This window comes from Schistocerca piceifrons, chromosome 1 (assembly GCF_021461385.2).
Source record: "Schistocerca piceifrons isolate TAMUIC-IGC-003096 chromosome 1, iqSchPice1.1, whole genome shotgun sequence".
NCBI lineage: Eukaryota > Metazoa > Arthropoda > Insecta > Orthoptera > Acrididae > Schistocerca > Schistocerca piceifrons.
This window is the reverse complement of record NC_060138.1, coordinates 545,215,211-545,242,420: the sequence shown is the minus strand read 5'-3', so window position 1 is coordinate 545,242,420 and position 27,210 is coordinate 545,215,211. Positions and strand designations below refer to the sequence as shown.

Here is a 27,210-nt window from a genome sequence, read left to right as displayed (position 1 = left end):
ATCTTGGTATACCTCATAAAGAAAAGATGACGTCACTTCGAATATTCGATCATCCTGAGACCATCATCTATGCCAAAGGCGAGGAGAAGATCACATGGATGCAGTGAATCTTCAAGTTTGCATCTATTCAAGACGTGGAATTCTATGGGTGTCCTGCTATCCATAAGCTAAAGGAGAAGAAGAAATTTGAAAATGGTGTTGTGTCTGCGTATGGAAATGTAAAATAACTTTTAAGTTGGATTAATGAAAATAAATGAATTTTTTACCTCACATTGTATGTTTTTCTTTCTTTCTACATAGTTCCTACTTAGATACCACGTAGCTTTGCCCAGATACTATGTCTGTGGCTTTTTGAAACATAGAAGACATAATTTCAGCCATGTTTCCTATATGCCTTTGGAAGCGGACATGATCAAGCACCGCCTGGTCCCAAAAACCTATACGTGCAACACAATAGGCGAAATCCCACGCAATATTTTGTTTTCCTCCATCTTAAACGTCACCTCCCTCATGCTTTAAACTAATATCTTGTACATCTTGCACAGCCTTTATATCCATTTCTAAGGGTAGAGATTTTTGAAATAACAACAAAGACGTATGGTAAAGAATAACGATTTTTCATTCAGACATAAATACTCACAATAGTAATACAGCTTTACATCCACAAATCTTGTTGTTTTCACAGTACTCGAAGTAATGATGCTTTTAAATTCACAGTTCTTCTTACTGTTTGAAATTTTTTTATTTACAGTTCTTGTGTTTTAAAAATGATAGTACTGATTGAAAAAAAACTTTTTGTACTTTATTTTGCATTACTGTTTATAGCTGTGGAAGAGGTATAGTTTCTCTTACACTAATACTATTACTAGTGAAATTCTACCCAAACAGAAGACTTAATTTATACTTTGAACTGGATAGCTCTAAAATTTTCCACCTCAAGCAACTGAAATAATTTAATAATACAATCCCCATATCCGTAAAATGTTCATCCCAAACAGCTGCACTAAAATGAACTGGGTGGAACTCACACTTAAGACTAGTATGACTTGGATAGCTATTGGTAGGCGAAATTTAAAAATTAATCTATTTGCACATGCGCTCATACAATCACACACGCGCATGAAGTGCAAAAGAGAGAAATACAGCAAACTATTTTTTCCTTCATTTACATTTTTTAACTTGTTTGATGATTTTGGTTCAATTTCTTAAATCTTTTTCATAAATATATTGATAATTTTTAATTTTTTAAATATTTTTTTATAATTTTTTCCCAGCACATACTGCTTATGTAGTCATGCCTAGACGTTATGGTACTTATTTATAAAAAAAAGAATATATTTACGCACAGGCTTACATATTTACACAGACATCCACACTCAAATGCACTCACAAGTGTACACACGGGCACACATAAGCACTCACACATGCAGGTGTGCCATACATTACACATACAATATTTCAACTATGATAAAAGAGCCATACTATTAGGTACAAGCTCTCACTCAGCCAGTCACTCACTCACTCTCCTTCACACCGTCGGAGTCCCCCATTCCCTCTCGCGCTTCAAGTAAATTGTGTGAGTAAGGTAGGGTTTCGATCTTATCATAACAAATGGCTCTTTTATCGTCATGAAGTGACAATCTGACTTTAGATTGCAACACAGTGTACACCTCATGACCTGGCGATCGAATACTGGTTTGCTGTGCCAAATGCGGTGGTTGTGGCGGAGCACCGCGAACTCCACCATACAGGCCCTGGAAGTAGTCTTCAACCGTGAGGACACATGATGCCATACGTCGCACACCCTTACCCTGCCTCTGGGTGGTTCCGTCTATTGTACGATATGCATACATTTTGGATCTTAGACCCACAAACTCCACAATCGGCAATCCATCCGCCTCATCTTTTGTAAAGCCGATAACCTTCTTATTCTGAGGTACAATACCGTAAGGATTATTGGCTGCTTATCACGATGTGTCGAATTAATTACCGTGACACCTAATTACTTCATATGGATTGCAGTTCTTCACTCAGTAGATGAAGCTACCTGTATCCATATAAAGTAACTTTGGTTCCACGAAATGAGTTTTAGCAACTCATAATGAAAGCAGTACATGTGGAGTTTGGAGATGTCCAGTATACACATACCCAAATAGATTGGTTTCGTAAACTCTACTGGATCCTTCGACATTTTTACAGAAACAAAGTTCTCACTGAAAATTGTGACCTGCTTAAAGTTTGGTCTGGCATTGCATTTTCTTACGCCCCATGGCCCATCCCAATTGGTCCTAATCAAAATATCGCGTTCATTTCATACATTCTGCATTATTTTACCGAAAACGCAATTATTCATCAATTTGTAAAAATATTTTTCGAAATCACTAGTCGTTCCCTCCCTCTTTTCGGTATTTGATTCAATATACTTCTTCAACCAGGGGGAGTGACTGAAGGAGATAGCCTGGATGATTCTACCCAGCTTCATCATTAAGCTGAGACACTGCTGGAGGTTACAATAATGAATTACATACCTCTGCTTGTGTCCAACAGTGGTCATCAGTTTAGGTATAGTGCTTTCTTGTGGAGCTTGTTGCTCTGGATATAATGGCAGGTCGCTTGTCACTTCATGCAAACTAACAGGGTATATGAGGTCTGCCTCCACAACATACCCTACATCAGAATCAGCTGCCAGTCCCAATATTTTTCCACCTAATCCCTCTAATTCGTTTTCGGGCACCCATTGAAACCCACCAACCAGCAGTGGCTACATCATGGTAGGCCCGTATAAGTTACTCACATCCAAATACAGAATATAATTTGAATCAAGAGAGGCGCTAAGCCCCACACTCACACGTGAATTATTTGCCTGGCAAAGTCCTCCACTGATCATGCGCTCAAAGAAAAGAAGCATATCGGCATCAGTCAAAAGTTTGATGCTGTGCCTCAGTTTCTTGAGCATTCCGTCCAAGGACAACCCAGGTCCCATGTAATAGAAGGCCGGGTACAGAGAGTACATGGCCATACATACACTCTAGAACTTCTCAAAAACATCCACAAGCAAGCGCTCATCGCTGTCCATGTATAGTCTTGCGTATTCACCCAAATTTGGAATGTTGAATGCCCGTCAGACATTCACGGCATGCTCATAACCTGCACTAGTTATAATATCGCCTGTGAGAGTTCTGGTAAATGCAGATATGTCGGGTAGCCTGGTTTTGTCGAGTTTCGCCATACTGTTCAGATACTCATAAGGGGAAACTCCTTTCTTAGTCACAAGCTGAAACTTTTCTTTGGCGGGGTAAGCAGATAAGGTGATTTGCATATCCTCCAGAGGTAGAGTTTCAACGAGTTTCTGGAGTGGTGCCTGCATAAAACGTAGCGTGTCAAGGAAGCGGAGCATAATTTTTGGCGTCATTTGTTTGGAGAATGAAATATACTTCTCAACAATCTCAGGCAGGACATTGACCTGATTATTCTCCTACCCGAAATTAACCAATTGCTCAACTAGAAAGCGAGCATCATACCCACTTAAATTATGGAAAAAACGAGTATGTGTCGTGGTAACTGATACTTCAAATTGCATGTGTTGTGAGCTACACCACAGAACTTCCCCATAAGATGACAATGACCTCCAGGGGGAGTTTCAGCTTTTCTGTCTAATGGCAGTCCACAAATATGACAGTTAACCGCATCACTGTATAATTTCTTATCCTCCTCCGATTCGGTCTGGGGATATTGGTGCTATAAAGCCTATCAACATCCCATGAGAGTCCGCCTATGGTAGCTGAGTGGTTAGCGCGACTGAATGTCATGCCTAACGGCCAAGGTTCGATTCCCAGCTGGGTCGGAGATTTTCTCCGCTCAGGGACTGGGTGTTGTGTTGTCCTTATCATCATCATTTCATCCCCATCGACACACAAGTCGCCGAAGTGGCGTCAACTCGGAAGACTTGCACCAGGCGAACGGTCTACCCGGCAGGAGGCCCTAGCCACACGGCATATCCATTTCCATCCCATTAGAGTTTTTCAAGCTCAGTGAGCAACAAAACTGCAGGATTATCCCCGACTTATGATTCATAGTGGTTAAGACTTGAACCATATGAACATGCAGTTTGGTACATCGCCACGTATGGTACGTGTTTTTGCTTGAAGGCGATATGTGAGGCAAGGGGTTCCCTTCACAGCAGGTGCTAGGTGCAAGGAGACATTCAAAGTCGGCGTATACAACAAACAGACGTCGTCCCTGGTGGTGACCATTCTTGAATTTAATGAACTTGTTTTCTTGTGCAGATATTACAACATGTACTGATTCCTTGGATTCACAGCCTGTCAGATGCCTTTTTAAATACATTTCTTCTGAGAAGTTATTTAGATACCTGAAGCAAATGTGTTTCTTTATGTTTCAACAACTGGCTGCAAAGGAGGTGGGACATGTCTATGATCCATACATAATGCTGATTATCAGCTTCAGAGAAGAGCAGCATATTTACATGAAGATCACGCTCACCTGCATATTTATAAAAATGGAGTGGTCCCACTATAGCATGCTTGTTGTGCTCATCTGGCTTGCTTTTCTGCTTCTTCTTCAGGCCTTAAACGAGAACCGATATTCTGGGATTTTGTGCCTCAAATTTTGGGATGTCCTGAATCTTTACGGGGAACTCGATACCGTCGAAGTTAGGACATCCACAAATGTTAAGACTTATTCCATATCGAGATGTGCGCTCTGGATTTTGTTTAATTTTTCATTAACAAGCCAGGATTGACCATGCAAAACAAGCGCTATCATTTTCATTTTGAACGTTAATGCAAGTCTGCTTCTTCTTAATATCCTCAGGGAATTTGATATAGCTGAACCCACCATTTAACGGATTCGATTATTACCGATTGAGATGATGATGATGATGAGGTCCCATACTCCGAGGAGCGTAGGGACGATGCGGGAGATCCGCACCGCCGTACTAGGCAAGGTCCTAGCTGAGGTGATTTGCCATTGCCTTCCTCCGACCGTTATGGGGATGAATGATGGTGATGAAGACGACACAGCAACACCTAGTCATCTCGAGGAACGAAAAATCCTTGACCCCGCCGGGAATCAAACCTGGGACCCCGTGGGCGGGAAGCGAGAACGCTACCACAAGACCACGAGCTGCACGGAACCCTAAACGTGAATATTTGTTTGCTTGTACATCTTCTATACGTTCCTATACCACTTGTACGATTAATATGAAACTTTGGTGAGTTGTGCGCACGCCCGCGAAGAACCACCTACCACCAATAAAGGTGGGTGTGAAAAGGGGAGTGGCTCAGAGGCTTTATTCAGGAATGTCTCGAGCTATATCAATCAAATTTTGTGTATACATAACGCATTGTTTCTGTAAGAATGTGGGGTAATATACCCTAATCACCAATAGGGGTGGGAGTGAGGGTAACAATACGTGCCACGGACAAGTTTTCGATAACGTCCTAAATTTGCAACAAATTCATCGTTTTTGTGGTCGCCAGATATCTTGGCGACACTCAGAATGACGTTTTACCCCAAGAGTTGTGGTCAAGAGTGGAAGAGACGCAAAGAGAGTTACGTATCAGCATCTCTCCACAACGCTGAAGGGAATTTCTACCAAATTTGGCACACGTATCACTTAATATCTGTAAAAATTTACTGTAACAATAAAATACCCTCTGCATCCCTGTAGCTGAGGGTCTGGGATGATAAGGGATGACATAAAAGCATAATTCAGGAGGGCCTGGCGCAATTTCAACAAATTTTGTATATTCGTAGCTCACTATTTGTATAAAAATGCGGTGGAAGTAAGGTACTCGTACTATTGCTTGGCGTGCGGGGTGACGATGAGAAGGAGTGACACGTGGAAAAGCCCGAAAACGACCTTTGGTACTTCTTTCATGTAAGTAGTTGTTTTAGGACGTTCTAAAAGTATGAACCGCAACCTGTCTCCTATTTGCGTTGTTCAGTGCATCAGCTGTATCATGAGAGTGAGCAATACTCTCAGCTAATAATTGTGCCAGCGTGTTTCAGGACCAAAGATCATGCCACACGGCTCAATACCGCAGATATAATTAAAGTCTTGTTAGAGCCGTATAGTTTAAAACGGCGGAGAATCACACAGTTGCCAGCGACAGTTCTTTTCCTCGAAGCAACCGTCAGTTACTGGCAGAAATACAGGTTACCTCAAAATTCAGATGAAGTTGCAGGGCAAAATTTGCTAACGATACAGAACGTGAACAAATATGTGTGAAATATGTTAAATGCACGTGAAATATACAGGATGTTGTTGTATCACAGTAGTGTAGAGTAAATCGATACGAACAGTTTGATACAGGACACTTGTAGTCTATGACATCGGAAGACTTTCTCAAATTGGCCTACAATAAACACCTAGGCTACAGCACATACGCGTAGCGCTACGTTTTGAATATTCTCTCGCTCTCTTCTTGCGAACTAAAAAATTAACGAAATATTTAATAGGGCCTTTTTTGTAGGAAACTTAATGTAGTTTAAATTTGTACTGGGATACGTTTTTGCTGGGAATCGTACAAAAGTGACCTTCAAAGGCATTCCCGGCCACACACTCATCCCCCATCGGTGGTCCATGGCCTCCCTCCTACCACTACACGAAAATTTGGGACTACACGAATTGTTTCCCATATTCGACATTTTTTGGGGTCGGCTATTTCGTTAAGAACTAAACTTTCCGTGAGGTCAGTGAAAGAAAAAACTTATGTTAACATTGTGTAGAAACTAATTACAACTACAGTTCGATCTAAATTTGACCCTTACAAGAACAGAAGTTTCGTAGTAAGAACACCAGACAAACTAAACGATTTGTCAATTTTATGCTACTTAAGTTCACAAAATTGTTAGGTAAAATTTACACAAATGTCAGTTTTACAATTTGTAAGTGCACGGATAAGCAGGTGGCGTAAATAGCCCAGTAAATGTAGACTTTCAGGGATGTCGGAGGAGGGTAAGTGTACCAGTCTGAGGCAGGGCACGCTAAAAAAGTGTAAGTGAAAATCTACACCAGTTCAGCCTTTGCCTCAGGAAGCACACAAACTAAGTGCCCCATCTTTCGAACCCTCGTCTGAGATACAAAATTCCTTCTGAATACTCCCTAACACTCTTTGATAATTACCGTTGTTGATGGGCTCCTAACGATGCACGACAGTAACTTGATGCCAGGGAGACCGAAAATCCTGTCACCTGTACATAAATAATGAATTGCATTTACTTGCACAAATTTCACAAGCTGCTGTTCAAACCGGCGTCCCCCAGTGCCCATTCAGGCATGAGTAGTGGGACAAAGCAGATGTCACACCACTCTTCATTGCTGCTAGATGTAGCCAAGATGGCGGCGATGACGTCATCCAAGATGGCGGCCATGACGTCAGCTGATGATGCAAGTACTGCTATCCAAAATGGTGGCTTTCAGTGGGAAAGTGCCATGCCCCCTGGCATGCCCCCCTGGTGGGAAGTTCAAATTACATCTGGACAATCCAACACACCAAGACTACTTCCACTAACCGAAGAAAATGGCGGCAAAATAGGTCACTTGGGCTACCTCCACTAACCAAAGTCAACCGACCGCCACCTCTTCCTAGGAATTGGTGGGAAAAGGACTCGGCCTGTGCTGAATATAAGTCTTCATTTTCAGTCTTTACTTAAACAATTAGAGGCAGTACCACCATCAACTGTGTTCATCATGGGGTCTGGAGTCCAACCTGACCCAGTACACAGTACTGCCATCAGATGGCTCTGTCATCCCTTCTGTGACATAATCCAACATGGCGGTCTGGGGTGGAGAAAATGGCGGGAAAAGGACTCAGCCTATGCTGGGTGTATGTCTTTATTTAAATAATTGGAGGCAGTACTGTCATCCAGTGTGTTCGCCATGGAGTCTGGAGTCCAACTGACCTAGTACACAGCACCGCCACCAGAGGGCACTGTCATCCCTCCCATAACATAATCCAAGATGGCGGTCTGGGGTGGGGGAATATTGTGGGGAAAGGACTCAGCCTGTGCTGGATAGGATGCATGTAAGTCTTTATCTTGCAGGCAGTCTGTATTTAAACAATTTGAGGCAATACCTCCATCCAGTGTGTTCACCACGAGGTCCAGAGTCCAACTGACATAGTATACAGTACTGCCACCAGAGGGCGCTGTTGTCCCTTCCATGATGTGATCCAAGATGGCGGTCTGGAGGAGAAAATGGCGGGAAAAGACTCAGCCTGTGCTGAGCTGCTGGAGAGAGGAAGGACTGTACTTTATTCACTTTGGAATAATTTATTTAGGGATGGATTTGACATAGTATATTTATTACACTGATACAAAACACTCGCCCTGAGATGCTTGGGGTTCCAATACACAGCCTACAGACCTGCAAAAAACTCATAAATAATGCAGTACACTCATGTGCAGACATGAAAATCAACTCAAAAGTGTCAAAATAATGCTGTACACAGCATACAGACCTGCAAACTACTCGTAAATCACTGAAAAATGCATATATAACGCTCTGCCAACACACTCAAAGCGCTTAAACAGCCAGAAATAATGCAGTGCACGAACACTCATTGCACATAAAAACGCTTTCGAACTATCGTCAATTTATCAGAGGCTCCAAGGGTGCACGTGCGTCGATGCCGCCACGAGCCACCTCCGGACACAAACCAGCATGGGCCATCGCACTCACGCCACTGCTGCCCACAGCAAGCAGATGAAAGTTGCGTCTATTTTCGGGTATACAGCTAGAGTTCTTCGAGTGTTATACTGACGTCACAGAACTCCAAGGTGAGCTCACGCTGGTCCCATTTGCAAGACACCTCTGGGCAGTATGTGTCTTCATGATTGCTGATGCTATACCTGTGGACTCTGACGTCGCAGGTCACACTATAGAAATCTGTTCCAGAATAGCACAGGGTGCACTGTTCCTAGCGATCCTAACGGGACATGCGAGCTGCGTCTAGCCGTACTTAACTGCTCAGCGTGCCTGATGCATCACCACAAAATGTTCGCGCAGTGACCAGGTCCTGTTTACGAAAATAGCCCAGAATAGTACCGATTGCATTCTTCCTGATGGTCCTAACGAGACATCATGTGTTCCCTTCCTGGAAATCGTGACATCCTACTGTCAACATACATCTCAGAAATGTTAAACGTTCTCACTGCTAAGAGCCTTCATCATGTCTGTGCACGCTCGCAGAAATACTGTTAATCGTAAAAGCATTCTTGTTGTTTGGAAAGAGAGCACCATCTACGCACGGAAATCAGAACAATTACATAAACAGAATTCGAAGTACTGTCTTACAGAAGAGAAAAATGGCGAAAATTTTCGGTATCCTACAGCTACAGGTCTGGAGATGTCATAATGCCACAGTGGTGGATGAGTGACGGCATCCCCACCAGAGATAGATGGTCTGCTTCAGCTTGTCTTTGATCACTTGCTTTCTCAGAACTTTCCATGCATACCTTGCCTCCATCTTGTTCAAATCATTTTGTAGATGCTCCTATGTCCTGGCATAAAGGATGTCTTGTGAATGAATGGAGTATTATGATTGTATTTTTTACAGATCACCATACTGCACTGGCAATTAAACCCTGCAAAGTGACCTACAGATCGTCAAATACAGAAAGACTCTTATTCAATTACACTGCTCTGCCACTGAGAATGGGAGCTTGAATATTAGAGCGTGAACCCAATCTCCAACTCAGCAATATATCACCGTGTACTGTTTCAATGTAGTAAAGATACAGTTTGTATCCTGCATGATAAAAAATCGCCACTTTTACATCATTTGTATATATACTGCGAAGACAGACAGCATAAGAATATGCACCGTAAGTACACTCCTCGCTGCACTAGATATGTCCCACGAGGTCGGGTGGTCATCCACTTCTGATGCATGACCAGAGCGCCCTAAGTGGACTGAAGTCATACTCAGAACTGTTGTGCAAAGGCTGGGTGGGTTTCCCTCAGTACAAAGACGTAACTGTTTCTGGTCCCGACCCACTTGCTTGCTTGCTTTTCTACACTCATCTCCAGACTCTGGGATTACAAGAACAGTATTCCACAGTATTTGCATGGTTTGTGAGAATATCACACTATTTTCGCGATACTTCTCGATACCAATATTGCTTGTGTAGCAGTACCACTCGCACAATGTAATACTGAAGATATAGACTGGAAATTTTTTCTCTACAAACCCAAGACTTTAGCAAGGAGGAGTGTGATGTAAACCATTGAGTAACTAGAAACTTATCCCATCTGCAAAGACCTTTACATGAAAATTCGAAACAAATAGAGGAAACTGATATTTCCACTTGTGAACACCGATGTTGGTGATATAACAGATTCCAAATCATCCATAGAATTTACGAAGTCAACTAAGATGTTTCTCGTGTCTAGAAAACGTGGCTTTCACCTGCTATATTCACACACCACAATCGATATTCCTTCAAGTAAATAAAGGTGCGAAATGTGCAGAAGCAGTCAACCAGACAATTTACATGGGAGAGAATAATGGTCCAGTGCAAACACACATCCATATTGAATCTTCTCAAATATCCACGCGATCACGAAAGCTCTCCAACACATACTGAGTATTATTTCGCTATTCGGCCATCTAGAGGACTACACGGTTAAGTCGGCTACATTGCTACACCCCCAACAGCCCTCTCCATTCGGACAGATCCTGGCGTTAATGGGAGACGTGAATCCTTCCGGTCACAGGTCACCGGTGATGCACGCCAGGCACACATAGAATCGTCCTAGGAAAACTGGTCACAAACATATTTGATCACTATACTTATAATTAAATGCTATGATCGCAGTCTCAGTTGAATGAGATTCGACAGTGAGAGAAGTATCATAAATACACCCTGCTGACGGCTGTGGCTCTGGAAATAGAAATATCTGTACCATTCTTATGACCTGACATACTCTTCCCTTTCTATCACAGTATTCCACATCAAATCCATACCTTCCTTACGACTGGAAATAGTCATTTCCTTTGCACATGTCAGAACACAAACACATACTTTATAAGCCTGATGCTCATTGTGAACCTATCAAGCATCCCCTACTACTAAGTATAATACCTCGTGAATAATACTGAGAGAAAATCAGCGATAGGTGGACGTGTCTCATAAGATTTTCTTGTGAATGCTACCACTATGTCTTAGAAAGAGATGTGTAATCGTCTTACCAACCACCAGATGTTAAAAAACCCGATCGCAACAACTACTGTATGTTAATGTTTCAAGCGACCTTGGTTCTACAGGTGCATCAAAGTACCCATGTTACAAGCTATACTGGCTTTACAAATCGAGGTATGGCATTACCTCCGAATGAAATTTTTTTCCAGACAAATACCGTGACACTGAATGTGGACGGTGATCGTAGGAGTGTATATTATCAGACCAGCAGTGTGGTTACAGGTCTCCAACGGTGCACCCTCGAAATAAAATTACCGAATTTTGAAAGTGATTTGGCTAAGGAGCGTGGTATGAAAATGGTATTTGCAACTCTCTCATGCCAGTGCTAGATATTCCTTCAGTATTTGTAATGCATTCTGTTTCAATGCCATGTCAGAGGTTCTGTGATATATCCACAGAGTTATAGGCGATGGTTGATTGAAAATGATCACAAAACAGCAGTAGATGTTGATTGAGGTAGTAAGAAATGTACACTAGCTTTTCAGATCTCTAGTGCTACGCTTTCAGTAAAAATGATGTCTGTGATTTGGAATAAAGTCTTTCCATTCAACCACATACCTGCATTGTATCCGATCGTGAAGTCCTTTAATGATTACAGCCACAAGTGAATCATACTTCTAGCCTCTCATATCTTGAACCGAGTTACCTTTCTCGAACCTATCTGCTACAGTATATTTCCAACATGGTTTTAGGTAGTCCCTACGCATGTTGCAACAGCTACCATTTCTGCAGCTTTGCGCATGTGATCGTTCCAATTTAATTCGGAACTGAGCAGATGTCAGAGAGAGCCATATCCACACCTCCTGCAACTCGTGTAGAAACAGAGTGACCTGAGTTAGTGCGACACGACCGTGTTTTGACCATTCAGTGGAAATGGGAACAAGTTGTCATAGCTCTGCCAAAAGTGTACGAAGTGTAAAGTCAGCACCAAACGAAGCCTACTGCTGCAGCACTAGATAATATAAAAGACTGTATGGGAACTGGAAGGAGGACAAGGATTTTGCTACTGCATTGTGGTGTGTCCCCAAACTATGTACAGATACTACAGTCCCAAGTTGATCCGCATCTCTCAGGATCCATTCACGTCTATCAGTCCAAAATGCTATCTTCGTTATTCTGCACCACCCAACAGAGAAAAATTACGAACTATAAAAGCTCCACTAACTTCATTCAATATAGAACTCGATAAGATTTTTCCACATCTGTCTCCTACCATATATCAAAACAAATACCCATACATTGAGCATATGTGATGATCCTATTAAATATACAGGTATTGATCCACTGCACAGACCAGTTTAAAGTTTCATCACTTGTACTGTAGGAGGATGACCATAGCCCACAAACTATACTATAAGTCAAAGAGACCCTCCCTGTGACTTTGCATTGTTGTTTGAAACATTGTTTTTTTTCTGCTGTAACACGCCTTGTACACTGCCATACATTTTGTTTTTTCCGCCACGACTTCGAGGTCTGTGTCAAGCGCTAAACTGAGGTTAAGATGTTCTAATCCATTGTTTCTCACAGAAAACTAGACGTCTCACGGTATAAGTTCTGTTGTTACTGCTGCTGCCATAGCACACCACACACACTGGATGATTTTAAATAAAAAACAGTTACAACTTAAGGAAATGGGAAGAGTTTGATGGCATTGTGGAGAGTTTCCAAACTGCAGTCCGAAGGTGATTGACGACCTCTACATTTAAACTCATCTGTTACAAGGACGGAATAGCTGACGGGGTTGCATTCCATTTCGACTGATTCCTTGTATTGCAGTCGTGTACGCGATCACTGTTTCAGTGCTAGCCACTCCCAGAAAGTATTGCCCCTCCACCAAAACTCTTTTTCCAATCCAAACAAGCGATGTCAATGATTCATTATGTGGTAACCAACAGTGTACCAGTGGACGGACGGGATGGAAAAGACACCATCGATGTACCACAATATTAAGCATCACAGTTGGTAGCGCGAACAATTTTAGCAATCCTACAGTAATTTCAACGCCGGCCAATGATGTGACAGCACGTTTCCTCAATTTCAGTATCATAGCTAAATCTCCCCTTCTCTATTTTGCGAGTATCATCGAGAATGTAGATAGATGACTGTGCAGTACGTCCATTCGTTGTTAATTGTCGAACACATATATCATCAGAGTATACCAGACAGCACTCTATATATATTTAACACCTCGAGCATGGTGCATAATTTACGATCTATGTCTATGCAGATGGGAGTCAGAGAGCATTCTCGCAGTCTTAGGATAAAATTAGAGACTGAAAGACCCCATCGCACTGTCTTTGACCAGCCTGCCCTGCAGCACCGTTATCGATTTAATCTGCAGCCGACTAGAAGCACACTGTTACATTCCACGTCTAATGAATGAATGGAGCTTGCCGAGTCCTCGCCCATCCAAGTGCACAAGATTTGCCCATGTCGAGGAGGTTAGCACTCCTTATCGTTGTATAGTAACAGATTTGAAAGTGTTGTGATGTAATAGCAGACGTTTAAGAAGAACAAGAAATTGATGATGATTTTTATGCATGATGGAGCTCCAGATGGATGGAGTTCGAAGCATTTTATGTAACTCAACTATGCTATCAGTTCTAAAGTGTTTTTCTAGTGTCTGGGATCAGTCCTAGGAGGATATTGGCTAGAGAGAACATAAACACATGCACTCCTAAGGTACTAAAAACAGGATACAATGTTAGATAGCTTCAGTTTCCGACCTATCAGTCGTGTGGAATGCAGCGTTGTTAATATTCTAATATAAGAAATATATTTCCAGTGCATGACATACATCCTTATTGCAGGTTTCTCTACGATAAACTATGGTAACAAACTGTAAAACGAGAAAACTACTTCCTTAAAACAGTGGGTCTGTGTGATACATGCACAGTATAGCTTTCCTGAGATGTATAGCTTCCACTGTTCACATCCGATTACAGATCAGAAATTATACTATGCCCACATCAGTCCTATATAAATCGTTAGTAACGGAGAATATCACTTACAAGGAAACAGATAAACGCATAGCAGCGGCGTCCGACATGTGAAATTACAAGTCATGCCGCCACTAATTGTGTAAACAGTACATCTGTCAAGCAGATGTATACATGGGGGTTGCAGTGACTCGCAAACACCTATCGCTAACTTAGTTATGAAACTGAAGTCTCGATTTTATACCCAAGATGCGACAAGGGGGTGGAGTACATTGTATAAATCTTCGTTTGTTTAGCGGAATGTGTCACGTTTCATCACACATGAGATGGAAATCTTCTGAAGACAGAGAGGTTTACTGTTAACGATCGCAAGTAGACAGTGCTCCAAGTCAAATACAGAACACATGGTTGTATATGAGTCAAATGCAGGCTATGTCACAGAACACATATTTAGACGTAACACGTGGTTGGTCCAACTGTGAGCCTTATCCCAGATGCGACGTGTGGTGGATCTGTCTCTGAACATTGGTTTGGATGTATAGTGCACGGCAGAACGTCTTAATCTCAGTTTAGAACCTGATACAGACCTCGAAGTCTTGGCGGAAAAGAATGTAAGCTAATGCGGATAAGTAGGAAAAACAAACCATAAATATGAAGATACAGAATTAGTAGTGTGCTGCTTGACACAGTTACGTCAGTTAAGTGTCGAGGTGTAACGCTGCAAAACGATATAAAATGGAATGAAAACGTTAGGTTTGCAGTACGGGAGGCAGGTGGTCGACTTCGGTTTAATGGAAGGATATTAGGATAGCCTGATTCATCTGTAATGAAGACGGCGTTTAGGACACTAGTATGACCCATTCTTGAGTACTGTCCTCGTGTTTGGTATCCACACTAGTTCGGATTAATGGGAGGCATCGAAGCAATTCAGAGGCTGGCTGCTAGATTTGTTACCAGTAGATTCGAACAAAACAGGCTGCTTCAGGAACTCAAATGATAATGACTGAAGGAAAGGCGACGTTCTTTTCGAGCAGCACTACTGAGAAAATTTAGAGCGCCAGAATTTGAGGCTGACTGCAGAACGATTCTACTGCCCACACATACATTGCGCGTAAGGATCATGAAGATAAGATTAGAGGGATTAGGCCTCATCTCGCTCTGTTGGCGAGTGGACCAGGAAGGGAATAGACTAGTAGCGGTACGGGATAGCCTCCGCCAGGTGCCACAAGGTGGATTGCGCGGTATCGAAGTAGATGTAAATGTAGATATGTAGGCTCAGGCAAAGCTACGAGCAGAAAGGCAGTGTTACATTAAAATAACTACACTACTGGCCATTAAAATTGCTACACCAAGAAGAAATGCAGATGATAAACCAGTATTCATTGGACAAATATATTATACTAGAACTGACATGTGATTACATTTTCACGCAATTTGGGTGCATAGATCCTGAGAAATCAGTACCCAGAATAACCACCTCTGGCCGTAATAACGTCCTTGATACGCCTGGGCATTGAGTCAAACAGAGCTTGGATGGCTTGTACAGGTACACCTGCCCATGCAGCTTCAACACGATAGCACAGTTCACCAAGAGTAGTGACTGGCGTATTGTGACGAGCCAGTTGCTCGGCCACCATTGACCAGACGTTTTCAATTGGTGAGAGATCTGGAGAATGTGCTGGCCAGGGCATCAGTCGAACATTTTCTGTATCCAGACCTGCAACAGGCGGTCGTGCATTATCCTGCTGAAATGTAGGGTTTCGCAGGGATCGAATGAAGGGTAGAGCCACGGGTCGTAATACATCTGAAATGTAACGTCCACTGTTCAAAATGCCGTCAGTGCGAACAAGAGGTGACCGAGACGTGTAACCAATGGCACCACATACCATCACGCCAGGTGATACACCAGTATGACGATGACGAATACACGCTTCCAATGTGCGTTCACCGCTATGTCACCAAACACGGATGCGACAATAATGACGCTCTAAACAGAACCTAGATTCATCCGAAAAAATGACGTTTTGCCATTCGTGCACCCAGGTTCGTCGCTGAGTACACGATCGCAGGCGCTGCTGTCTCTGATGCAGCGTCAAGGGTAACCGCAGCCACGGTCTCCGAGCTGATAGTCCACGCTGCTGCAAACGTCATCGAACTGTTCGTGCAGACGGTTGTTGTCTTGCATAGGTCCCCATCTGTTGACTCAGGGATCGAGACGTGGCTCCACGATCCGTTACAGCCGTGCGGACAAGATGCATGTCATCTCGACTGCTAGTGATACGAGGCCGTTGGGATCCAGCACGGCGTTCCGTATTACCCTCCTGAACCCACCGATTCCATATTCTGCTAACAGTCATTGGATCTCGACCAACATGAGCAGCAATGTCGCGATACCATAAAGTGCAATCGCGATAGGCTACAATCCGACCTTTAACAAAGTCGGGAACGTGATGGTACGCATTTCTCCTCCTTACACGAGGCATCACAACAACGTTTCACCAGGCAACGGCGGTCAACTGCTGTTTGTGTATGAGGAATCGGTTGGAAACTTTCCTCATGTCAGGACATTAATAGGTGTCACCACCGGCGCCAACCATGTGTGAATGGTCTGATAAGCTAATCATTTGCATATCACAGCATCTTCTTCCTGTCGGTTAAATTTCGCGTCTGTAGCATGTCATCTTCGTGGTGTAGCAACTTTAATGGCCAGTAGTGTATATTTTAAGTCTGTAGCATGTTGTATTCCCTGGATTTAAGGCACAGACGAGTATCAGCTCATGCGGAAGCACTTAAGCAGGACGTGGTGGGCCTTTCAGGCCGCGATGAACCCTACGAACACGATTTTCGACACGAAGCGCATGGTGGGTCGGCGCTTCGACGACGCGGTGCTGCAGGCGGACCGCAAGTTGTGGCCGTTCGCCGTGGTGGACGAGGGCGGCCGGCCGTTGGTGCAGGTGATGTACCGCGGCGAGACGAAGCGCTTCTCGCCCGAGGAGCTGAGCGGCATGCTGCTGGGCAAGATGCGCGACACGGCCGAGAGCTACCTGGGCGCCCCGGTGCGCGACGCCGTCGTCACCGTGCCCGCCTACTTCAACGACTCGCAGCGACAGGTACTCAGCTCTCTCAGCCTGCTAACAGCCTTCTAACAGCTTACAGACTTAACACACGCCTCGACAGAATCTTGCTGCCGTAGGTCGCAGTGTCGGCGTGACGTTTCGAAAAGGCCATCTGGCGAAGTACGGTGTATCGCGAAACTTGGTAGATATGCTTATGCTTTAATATGGAGTGATATATGCTGGAAAGAAAATTAGTTTCAATTTTAGCCACTAGGTGCAAATCTATCGCTAAAATTAGTTTCCGTGTTAGCCACCGGGTGCAAATCTATCGCTGCGCGCTGTGAACTGCTAGAGAGCCTGTATAGAGAGAGAGTGGCCAACCGGACGATACGGCGGCCATTTTTCTGCCAAACTGCAGGCAGGACTTTTGAGTGGCCAGTAGTGGAATAGTGGAGTACACACTCACCGAATCAAAAGCACAAGACAATATGGCGAAATCATTCGTTAAATGCCTTTCTTTACAGCTATAATATTCTCACAGTAGCCTATAACGTACAGCACAGGAAAATTTTATACAGTGGCTGTAAAAATTATTCGTTACATGCATTTATCTCCTTTAAAGTTCGTTTGCTAGACATATTGCAATGAAAGTAACGTAAATAAAGAAAATAGTGTATAGCATTTGTTTTGTATCGGAAGTGCATAACGCCAAAGATTTAACGTACCTAGATTACGTCAGATAAATGAAAGTCGTAAGCAGTTGTTTACTTGTGACATGCAAAAAGTGTGAGACGTATTAGTAGTTCTTCTCACGTCTTCAAACTTTTTGCATGTCACAAGTAAACATCTGCTTACGACTTTCTTTCATATATATGTGTATATATATTTGGTCGTTATTACAGTAGCCTACATTTAACATTACCTGATTTTTGTAATCTTTTTCGTTTGTTATCTACGAGAGGTATTCAATCATATACACTCCTGGAAATGGAAAAAAGAACACATTGACACCGGTGTGTCAGACCCACCATACTTGCTCCGGACACTGCGAGAGGGCTGTACAAGCAATGATCACACGCACGGCACAGCGGACACACCAGGAACCGCGGTGTTGGCCGTCGAATGGCGCTAGCTGCGCAGCATTTGTGCACCGCCGCCGTCAGTGTCAGCCAGTTTGCCGTGGCATACGGAGCTCCATCGCAGTCTTTAACACTGGTAGCATGCCGCGACAGCGTGGACGTGAACCGTATGTGCAGTTGACGGACTTTGAGCGAGGGCGTATAGTGGGCATGCGGGAGGCCGGGTGGACGTACCGCCGAATTGCTCAACACGTGGAGCGTGAGGTCTCCACAGTACATCGATGTTGTCGCCAGTGGTCGGCGGAAGGTGCACGTGCCCGTCGACCTGGGTCCGGACCGCAGCGACGCACGGATGCACGCCAAGACCGTAGGATCCTACGCAGTGCCGTAGGGGACCGCACCGCCACTTCCCAGCAAATTAGGGACACTGTTGCTCCTGGGGTATCGGCGAGGACCATTCGCAACCGTCTCCATGAAGCTGGGCTACGGTCCCGCACACCGTTAGGCCGTCTTCCGCTCACGCCCCAACATCGTGCAGCCCGCCTCCAGTGGTGTCGCGACAGGCGTGAATGGAGGGACGAATGGAGACGTGTCGTCTTCAGCGATGAGAGTCGCTTCTGCCTTGGTGCCAATGATGGTCGTATGCGTGTTTGGCGCCGTGCAGGTGAGCGCCACAATCAGGACTGCATACGACCGAGGCACACAGGGCCAACACCCGGCATCATGGTGTGGGGAGCGATCTCCTACACTGGCCGTACACCACTGGTGATCGTCGAGGGGACACTGAATAGTGCACGGTACATCCAAACCGTCATCGAACCCATCGTTCTACCATTCCTAGACCGGCAAGGGAACTTGCTGTTCCAACAGGACAATGCACGTCCGCATGTATCCCGTGCCACCCAACGTGCTCTAGAAGGTGTAAATCAACTACCCTGGCCAGCAAGATCTCCGGATCTGTCCCCCATTGAGCATGTTTGGGACTGGATGAAGCGTCGTCTCACGCGGTCTGCACGTCCAGCACGAACGCTGGTCGAACTGAGGCGCCAGGTGGAAATGGCATGGCAAGCCGTTCCACAGGACTACATCCAGCATCTCTACGATCGTCTCCATGGGAGAATAGCAGCCTGCATTGCTGCGAAAGGTGGATATACACTGTACTAGTGCCGACATTGTGCATGCTCTGTTGCCTGTGTCTATGTGCCTGTGGTTCTGTCAGTGTGATCATGTGATGTATCTGACCCCAGGAATGTGTCAATAAAGTTTCCCCTTCCTGGGACAATGAATTCACGGTGTTCTTATTTCAATTTCCAGGAGTGTATATATATATAATCAGGCAATGTTAAATGTAGGCTACTGTAATAACGACCAAATGTAACAAGAAAACTGCTGTATTCCTTCTACCCCACAGTAAGTAGGCATATTAAAAACTGTCTTGAAGAGGACCTACAATTATTTACTACGAAAAATGTTTCAGCAACCACGACAACTGTGGAAAACGTGCTTACAACTTGCCTGCGTCAACAGTCAGGCAATAATACTGAAACCAAAATAATGCCTAGTGTTCTGATTCGGGACGAAATAAAGTTTGACGGTATACGAGGTGCATTCAAGTTCTAAGGCCTCCGATTTTTTTTCTCCGGACTGGAAAGAGATAGAAACATGCGCATTGTTTTAAAATGAGGCTCCGTTCATTGTCAATACGTCCCAGAGATGGCAGCACCGTACGGCGATGGAATTTTACCGCCAGTGGCGAGAATGAGAATTGTTTTAAATACTTAAAATGGCAACGTTTTCCTTACTTGAACAGCGTGCAATCATTTGTTTTCTGAATTTGCGTGGTGTGAAACCAATTGAAATTCATCGACAGTTAAAGGAGACATGTGGTGATGGAGTTATGGATGTGTCGAAAGTGCGTTCGTGGGTGCGACAGTTTAATGAAGGCGGAACATCGTGTGACAACAAACCGAAACAACCTCGGGCTCGCACAAGCCGGTCTGACGACATGATCGAGAAAGTGGAGAGAATTGTTTTGGAGGATCGCCGAATGACTGTTGAACAGATCGCCTCCAGAGATGGCATTTCTGTGGGTTCTGTGCACACAATCCTGCATGACGACCTGAAAATGCGAAAAGTGTCATCCAGGTAGGTGCCACGAATGCTGACAGACGACCACATGGCTGCCCATGTGGCATGTTGCCAAGCAATGTTGACGCGCAACGACAGCATGAATGGGACTTTCTTTTCGTCGGTTGTGACAATGGATGAGACGTGGATGCCATTTTTCAATCCAGAAACAAAGCGCCAGTCAGCTCAATGGAAGCACACAGATTCACCGCCACCAAAAAAATTTCGGGTAACCGCCAGTGCTGAAAAAATGATGGTGTCCATGCTATGGGACAGCGAGGGCGTAATCCTTACCCATTGCGTTCCAAAGGGCACTACGGTAACAGGTGCATCCTACGAAAATGTTTTGAAGAACAAATTCCTTCCTGCACTGCAACAAAAACGTCCGGGAAGGGCTGCGCATGTGCTGTTTCACCAAGACAACGCACCCGCACATCGAGCTAACGTTACGCAACAATTTCTTCGTGATAACAACTTTGAAGTGATTCCTCATGCTCCCTACTCACCTGACCTGGCTCCTAGTGACTTTTGGCTTTTTCCAACAATGAAAGACACTCTCCGTGGCCGCACATTCACCAGCCGTGCTGCTATTGCCTCAGCGATTTTCCAGTGGTCAAAACAGACTCCTAAAGAAGCCTTCGCCGCTGCCGTGAAACCATGGCGTCAGCATTGTGAAAAATGTGTACGTCTGCAGGGCGATTACGTCGAGAAGTAACGCCGGTTTCATCGATTTCGGGTGAGTAGTTAATTAGAAAAAAAACGGAGGCCTTAGAACTTGAATGCACCTCATAAAGTCGAATGATCATGACACAACAATTACAGGAACTTTCCGTTTCCAGCAAACCTGTAGGCCTACCGACTTCATCACAAAACGCTTCATTATTTCAACTCGTATTTAAGACAGCAAACGCTAATTACGTACTAAAAACGATATACAACTAAATCGAACATGCATGCACAACGCATATCAAGTCTCTCAATAATTCAAATACCTTTTAATCTTTTCAAAAGCCCTTTGAACTTCAATTCAACTCAAAAGCACGGCGAACATAGGAAGCGCGAGAGACGTTTGGCAGAAAAATGGTGCCAAAGCTAATCAACCAATCACGGGAAACTTCACCTATGGCCACTCTCTCTGTATACAGGCTCTCTATGAACTGCGGCTCTTACAGTGCTGCTTGGCGAGAGTATTGTCGACAGAAAGGTGCGAGGAGGGGCCCGATGTCATTAAATGACTTAAAGAATATGATAATGAAATTCGAAAACACGGGTGAGCTTGGTGTGGCACCTGGAAGAGGAAGGCATCGTATCCCGGTGGAAGTTAATGACGAGGCTGCTGATGCTGTAACCGAACGTGCAGGACGTGCCCCGGATAGTGCTAGCGCTCCTGCAGTGTCACGAGAATTGTCCACCCTACGGTCAACAGTACGCGAAGTTTCGCCGTCTGTTTTGCAATCGTACCTGTACAAGATCGAGACTGTGCAGCAACAGTAACCTTATGATACGTAGCAGCGTTCTGTATACAGAGTGTTACAAAAAGGTACGGCCAAACTTTCAGGAAACATTCCTCACACACAAAGAAAGAAAATATGTTATGTGGACATGTGTCCGGAAACGCTTACTTTCCATGTTAGAGCTCATTTTATTACTTCTCTTCAAATCACATTAATCATGGAATGGAAACACACAGCAACAGAACGTACCAGCGTGACTTCAAACACTTTGTTACAGGAAATGTTCAAAATGCCCTCCGTTAGTGAGGATACATGCATCCACCCTCCGTCGCATGGAATCCCTGATGCGCTGATGCAGCCCTGAAGAATGGCGTATTGTATCACAGCCGTCCACAATACGAGCGCGAAGAGTCTCTACATTTGGTACCGGGGTTGCGTAGACAAGAGCTTTCAAATGCCCCCATAAACGAAAGTCAAGAGGGTTGAGGTTAGGAGAGCGTGGAGGCCATTGAATTGGTCCGCCTCTACCAATCCATCGGTCACCGAATCTGTTGTTGAGAAGCGTACGAACACTTCGACTGAAATGTGCAGGAGCTCCATCGTGCATGAACCACATGTTGTGTCGTACTTGTAAAGGCGCATGTTCTAGCAGCCCGTATGAAATCATGATAGGCCGGCCGAAGTGGCCGTGCGGTTAAAGGCGCTGCAGTCTGGAACCGCAAGACCGCTACGGTCGCAGGTTCGAATCCTGCCTCGGGCATGGATGTTTGTGATGTCCTTAGGTTAGTTAGGTTTAACTAGTTCTAACTTCTAGGGGACTAATGACCTCAGCAGTTGAGTCCCATAGTGCTCAGAGCCATTTGAACCATTTTTTTGAAATCATGATAACGTGCTCCATTGAGCGTAGGTGGAAGAACATGGGGCTGAATCAAGTCATCACCAACAATGCCTGCCCAAACGTTCACAGAAAATCTGTGTTGATGACGTGATTGCACAATTGCGTGCGGATTCTCGTCAGCCCACACATGTTGACTGTGAACATTTACAATTTGATCACGTTGGAATGAAGCCTCATCCGTAAAGAGAATATTTGCACTGAAATGCGGATTGACACATTGTTGGATGAACCATTCGCAGAAGTGTACCCGTGGAAGCCAATCAGCTGCTGATAGTGCCTGCACACGCTGTACATGGTACGGAAACAACTGGTTCACCCGTAGCACACTCCATACAGTGACGTGGTCAACGTTACCTTGTACAGCAGCAACTTCTCTGACGCTGACATTAGGATTATCGTCAACTGCACGAAGAATTGCCTCATCCATTGCAGGTGTCCTCGTCGTTCTAGGTCTTTCCCAGTCGCGAGTCATAGGGTGGAATGTTCCGTGCTCCCTAAGACGCCGATCAATTGCTTCGGACGTCTTCCTGTCGGGACACCTTCGTTCTGGAAATCTGTCTCGATACAAACGTACCGCGCCACGGCTATTGCCCCGTGCTAATCCATACATCAAATGGGCATCTGCCAACTCCGCATTTGTAAACATTGCACTGACTGCAAAACCACGTTCTTGATGAACACTCACCTGTCGATGCTACTTACTGATGTGCTTGATGCTAGTACTGTAGAGCAATGAGTCGCATGTCAATACATGCACCGAAGTCAGCATTACCTTCCTTCAATTGGGCCAACTGGCGGTGAATCGAGGAAGTACATTACATACTGACGAAACTAAAATGAGCTCTAACGTGGAAATTAAGCGTTTCCGGACACATGTCCACATAACATCTTTTCTTTATTTGTGTGTGAGGAATGTTTCCTGAAAGTTTGGCCGTACCTTTTTGTAACACCCTGTATGCTCTTCGGTTTCTGGCATGCATCAAAATTGATGGCATGTGCACGGATAATATTCCTCTGAGTGACGAGCCACATTTTACACTAAAGGGTGCACTGGATATACAGAAATGCCAAATTTGGCGTACTGTTAAACAGCGTGTGTCCGCCCCGACAGCTGACTGGTCAGCGCGTCGGTCTGTCACGCCAAGGGGCCCGGGTTCGATTCCTGGCTGGGTCGGAGATTTTCTCTGCTCAGGGGCTGGGTGTTGTGTTGTCCTCATTATCATTTCATCGTCATCAGTGGAAGGCAACGGGAAACCAGCACTGGAATCACTTCCCTAGACGCTCATGTGGTGGACCTCTCTGACGAGGCTTCCTCCATGAGAAGATCTGCCGTAAGGCAGAACACATAGTGTAGTATAAATAGCGTGTTGTATACGAAGAACCATTGCCCTCGCCGTATGTGACTAAGCAGTGTGGATTCACAAGCACATTATTCTCGGTCCGTTCTTCTTTGAAGAGAACACACCTAGAAGGCCTGTCAAGTGTACTGTGACGTCTGCACGTTATCAAGACCCTCTTGCAGAGCAAGTGATTACTGTGTTGGAAGAACGCAAACGTGTTGGAACCATTGAAATGTGTGTGAATTCCTAAGGGACCAAACTGCTGAGGTCATCGGTCCCTAGACTTACACACCACTTAAACTAACTTATGCTAAGAACAACACACACATACATGCCCGAGGGAGGAATCGAACCTCCAGCGGGAGAGGCCGCACAATCCGTGCGGCCACTCCTCGCGGCTGGGAACCATTGATTTCATTCAAACCATTTGACTTCTGTCTCTGGGGATATCTAAAAGAACGCATTTACCAATTACACGTTTGGTCTCCACCTCATCTGAACGCTAGTATACAACAAGAAGTTGCTCAGATTCTACCGGAAGTGCTGCAAACAACGATCACGTCGTTTTACGCATACAGCATCTCGTCGACGTCTCCGTTGCTCCTATTGAACAAGTTGTGCAAGCGGTGGTCAGTAATAAAGTCAACATTATATCTTTCTCACTTGTTTGACGTATTCTGCCCATGTCCCGTTCCCAACCCATTACATATGGAAACACTGCTATATGATTTTCTTGAATTCACAGTGCCAGATTTGCTTCTCGTAGCCAAAATCGGAACTAATTTGTTTTCCACCGTAAATCGATTCCGTATTAACGGATTAGAATATCTACTAAGTTTCGCTGCCATACACTGTGAGTAGCTGCACTTTAATTATAACCAACAAGTCGTAGCAGAAGAATGGCATGTAATAAACTAAAAACTTTCTATTTTTAACCCAGTCGTCTAGTATTTTTGAGAACTGATTTGTCATTGAAATATGATTGTTTTTTACCATACATTTTGTTTTTGGCATATTTATGAAACATGGAAAGATATACTACTGCTATGCACTTATAACACTATAATAATTCACTCATACTTCTATTGTTTATGGTACACCGTGAATCGTGTTTCATTTTCCGTAAATATACCCACATAGGAGCGTTATTTTTGTTGGAAACTATCGCTAACTTTTGGCTTGAAGCCTTAGCGAATTTTATGTCTTGCTTGGTGGTCCCTTAAAAGTGTAGACTGGGGGAGTTCCATTATTCAAAAGTTGCACTGCCACATTGAGCCGGAACATTCGGTTCTAGGTTCACTATGTGGTAAATTATGCTTCATCGAACATTGCTATGTCCAGGAGATATACACGTATCTTCTTACATTCCTTGAAGTATCTTCTCTTAAGTCTGCAGCGCGCTCTGTTGTCGCATCGGCACTCGTTTCTTGCGCCACCACGCTTTGTTGTCTATTTCCAGTTTCTCTGTTGTCCAAAATGCTACTGTTTTCATTAGTTGATGATGTACCGCTTGCACTGTCATAATCTTCACCATCACTCAAACTAATAAAATCGCTTACTTCCAAAAAACGCCGAATTCTGGTGGCTTCTATTTCATAGGGATGACCCATGATGACTCACTAAGCTCACGAAACACAGACTAAATGCGTGTAATCTAGAATTAATGCCTGAGTTTCGCTAACGTAGAACTAAGGGTATGGATGTAGAACTACTCTAGGGGACTGATGACCTTAGAAGTCCCATAGTGCTCAGAGCCATTTGAACCATTTGTAGAGGTACTGCAGAAAGTAGGGAGCTACAGGAAAGTCGGATGTTAGGTCTACAATCTATAACAGGTGAAACTGTCTTTGTACTGTACAACACGGAACTGCTATAGCGGCTGCACCCATCACTGAATGCGAATGGGTTAATACTCCTACTTACAAATTTGACAGTCACTGAATGTGACGGTGATTTTTCCAACGAACAGGAAACCGTAATCAAAATAATATCCAATCTTCTGTAATGTCAGCATGTAATAATGAGCTCCCACCGCACTGTAATATACGTAGTTCAGAGCAGCAGACTCTTAATCGAATCACTGAAAATCCTTTCAAATGACAAATGTATTTGAAGTGGTGTTTTAATTTCAACAAAAGCAACTGAATAAGAGTATATTTGCGTGTTTTCCACATACTTTCTGATCTTTGCGGCGATTGTAGTTCATTTCTCGAGTTCCTTCACGAATTTCTTAGCGATGTTAACAATTCAAAACTAGGCACGATTTTTATATATTCTTGGAGAATAGCAGCTGCTTCTCCTTATAAACGCTCTTTCCGCCTTGTCCTTGCTTGTATGCCTTGCGTGTATTAACTATTTTTATCTATTCTGCTTCCCAGGTATCAAAATGTGTATGTATCTACAAGATTCTCTTTCCCGGCTGTAACATTTAGTCCTCCAGCATGTCTACAGGTGACACATTCTCCTTATTTTGTGCACATCTTAAACTACAGCTAGCACATGTTCCGTTACAGTTAGCATGTTCACTTTCGTCTACCAGTGCTGTATCATCAGTTAATCGCAGTGTGCTAATTTTCTGTCCCTGACAAACATTAACAGCCTCTCGTATACGGAAAATCGAAGGTGCTACAATTTATAGCGCGACAATGAACCCTGAAATAGACCTCGTTTGCACTTCAAATGTACTTCTCCACTCCCAAATACAAAACACACAATCACTTCGCAGTGTACTTATCCGTGCCAATCGCCACTCACCGACGCTGCAGCAGGGTAAGGGGGGGGGGGAGGGGAGGGGGGGGGACTGTAGGAGTTTCGCGATTCATTATCGTGGACTATGGTTAAACAGCAGTCTTGCAGTCTTGCTTACCGAGCAGGACAGCGCAGAGGTTAGCATACTGGACTCGTGTTAGTGAGGACGGCGGTTCAAACTCACGTCCGGCCATCCTGATTTAGATTTTACGTGATTTTCCCAAATCACTAAAGGAAAATGCCGGGATGGTTCCTTCGAATGGGCACGGTCGCTTTCCTTCTCCACCCTTCCCTAATCCGAGCTTGTGCTCCGTCTCTAATGATCTCGCTGTCGACGGGA

At 44.3% G+C, this 27,210-nt stretch overlaps 1 protein-coding gene across 1 annotated transcript in view; it reads left to right on the top strand.

The window, feature by feature from the left end:
• The window catches only part of LOC124783917 (heat shock protein 70 B2-like), a 144,166-nt gene that overhangs the window by 49,104 nt on the left and 67,852 nt on the right, over positions 1-27,210 (top strand). Inside the window, exon 2 of the mRNA XM_047254059.1 lies at positions 16,985-17,278. Coding sequence (XP_047110015.1) covers positions 16,985-17,278 — 294 coding nt within the window. The remainder of the gene's footprint in view (positions 1-16,984; positions 17,279-27,210) is intronic.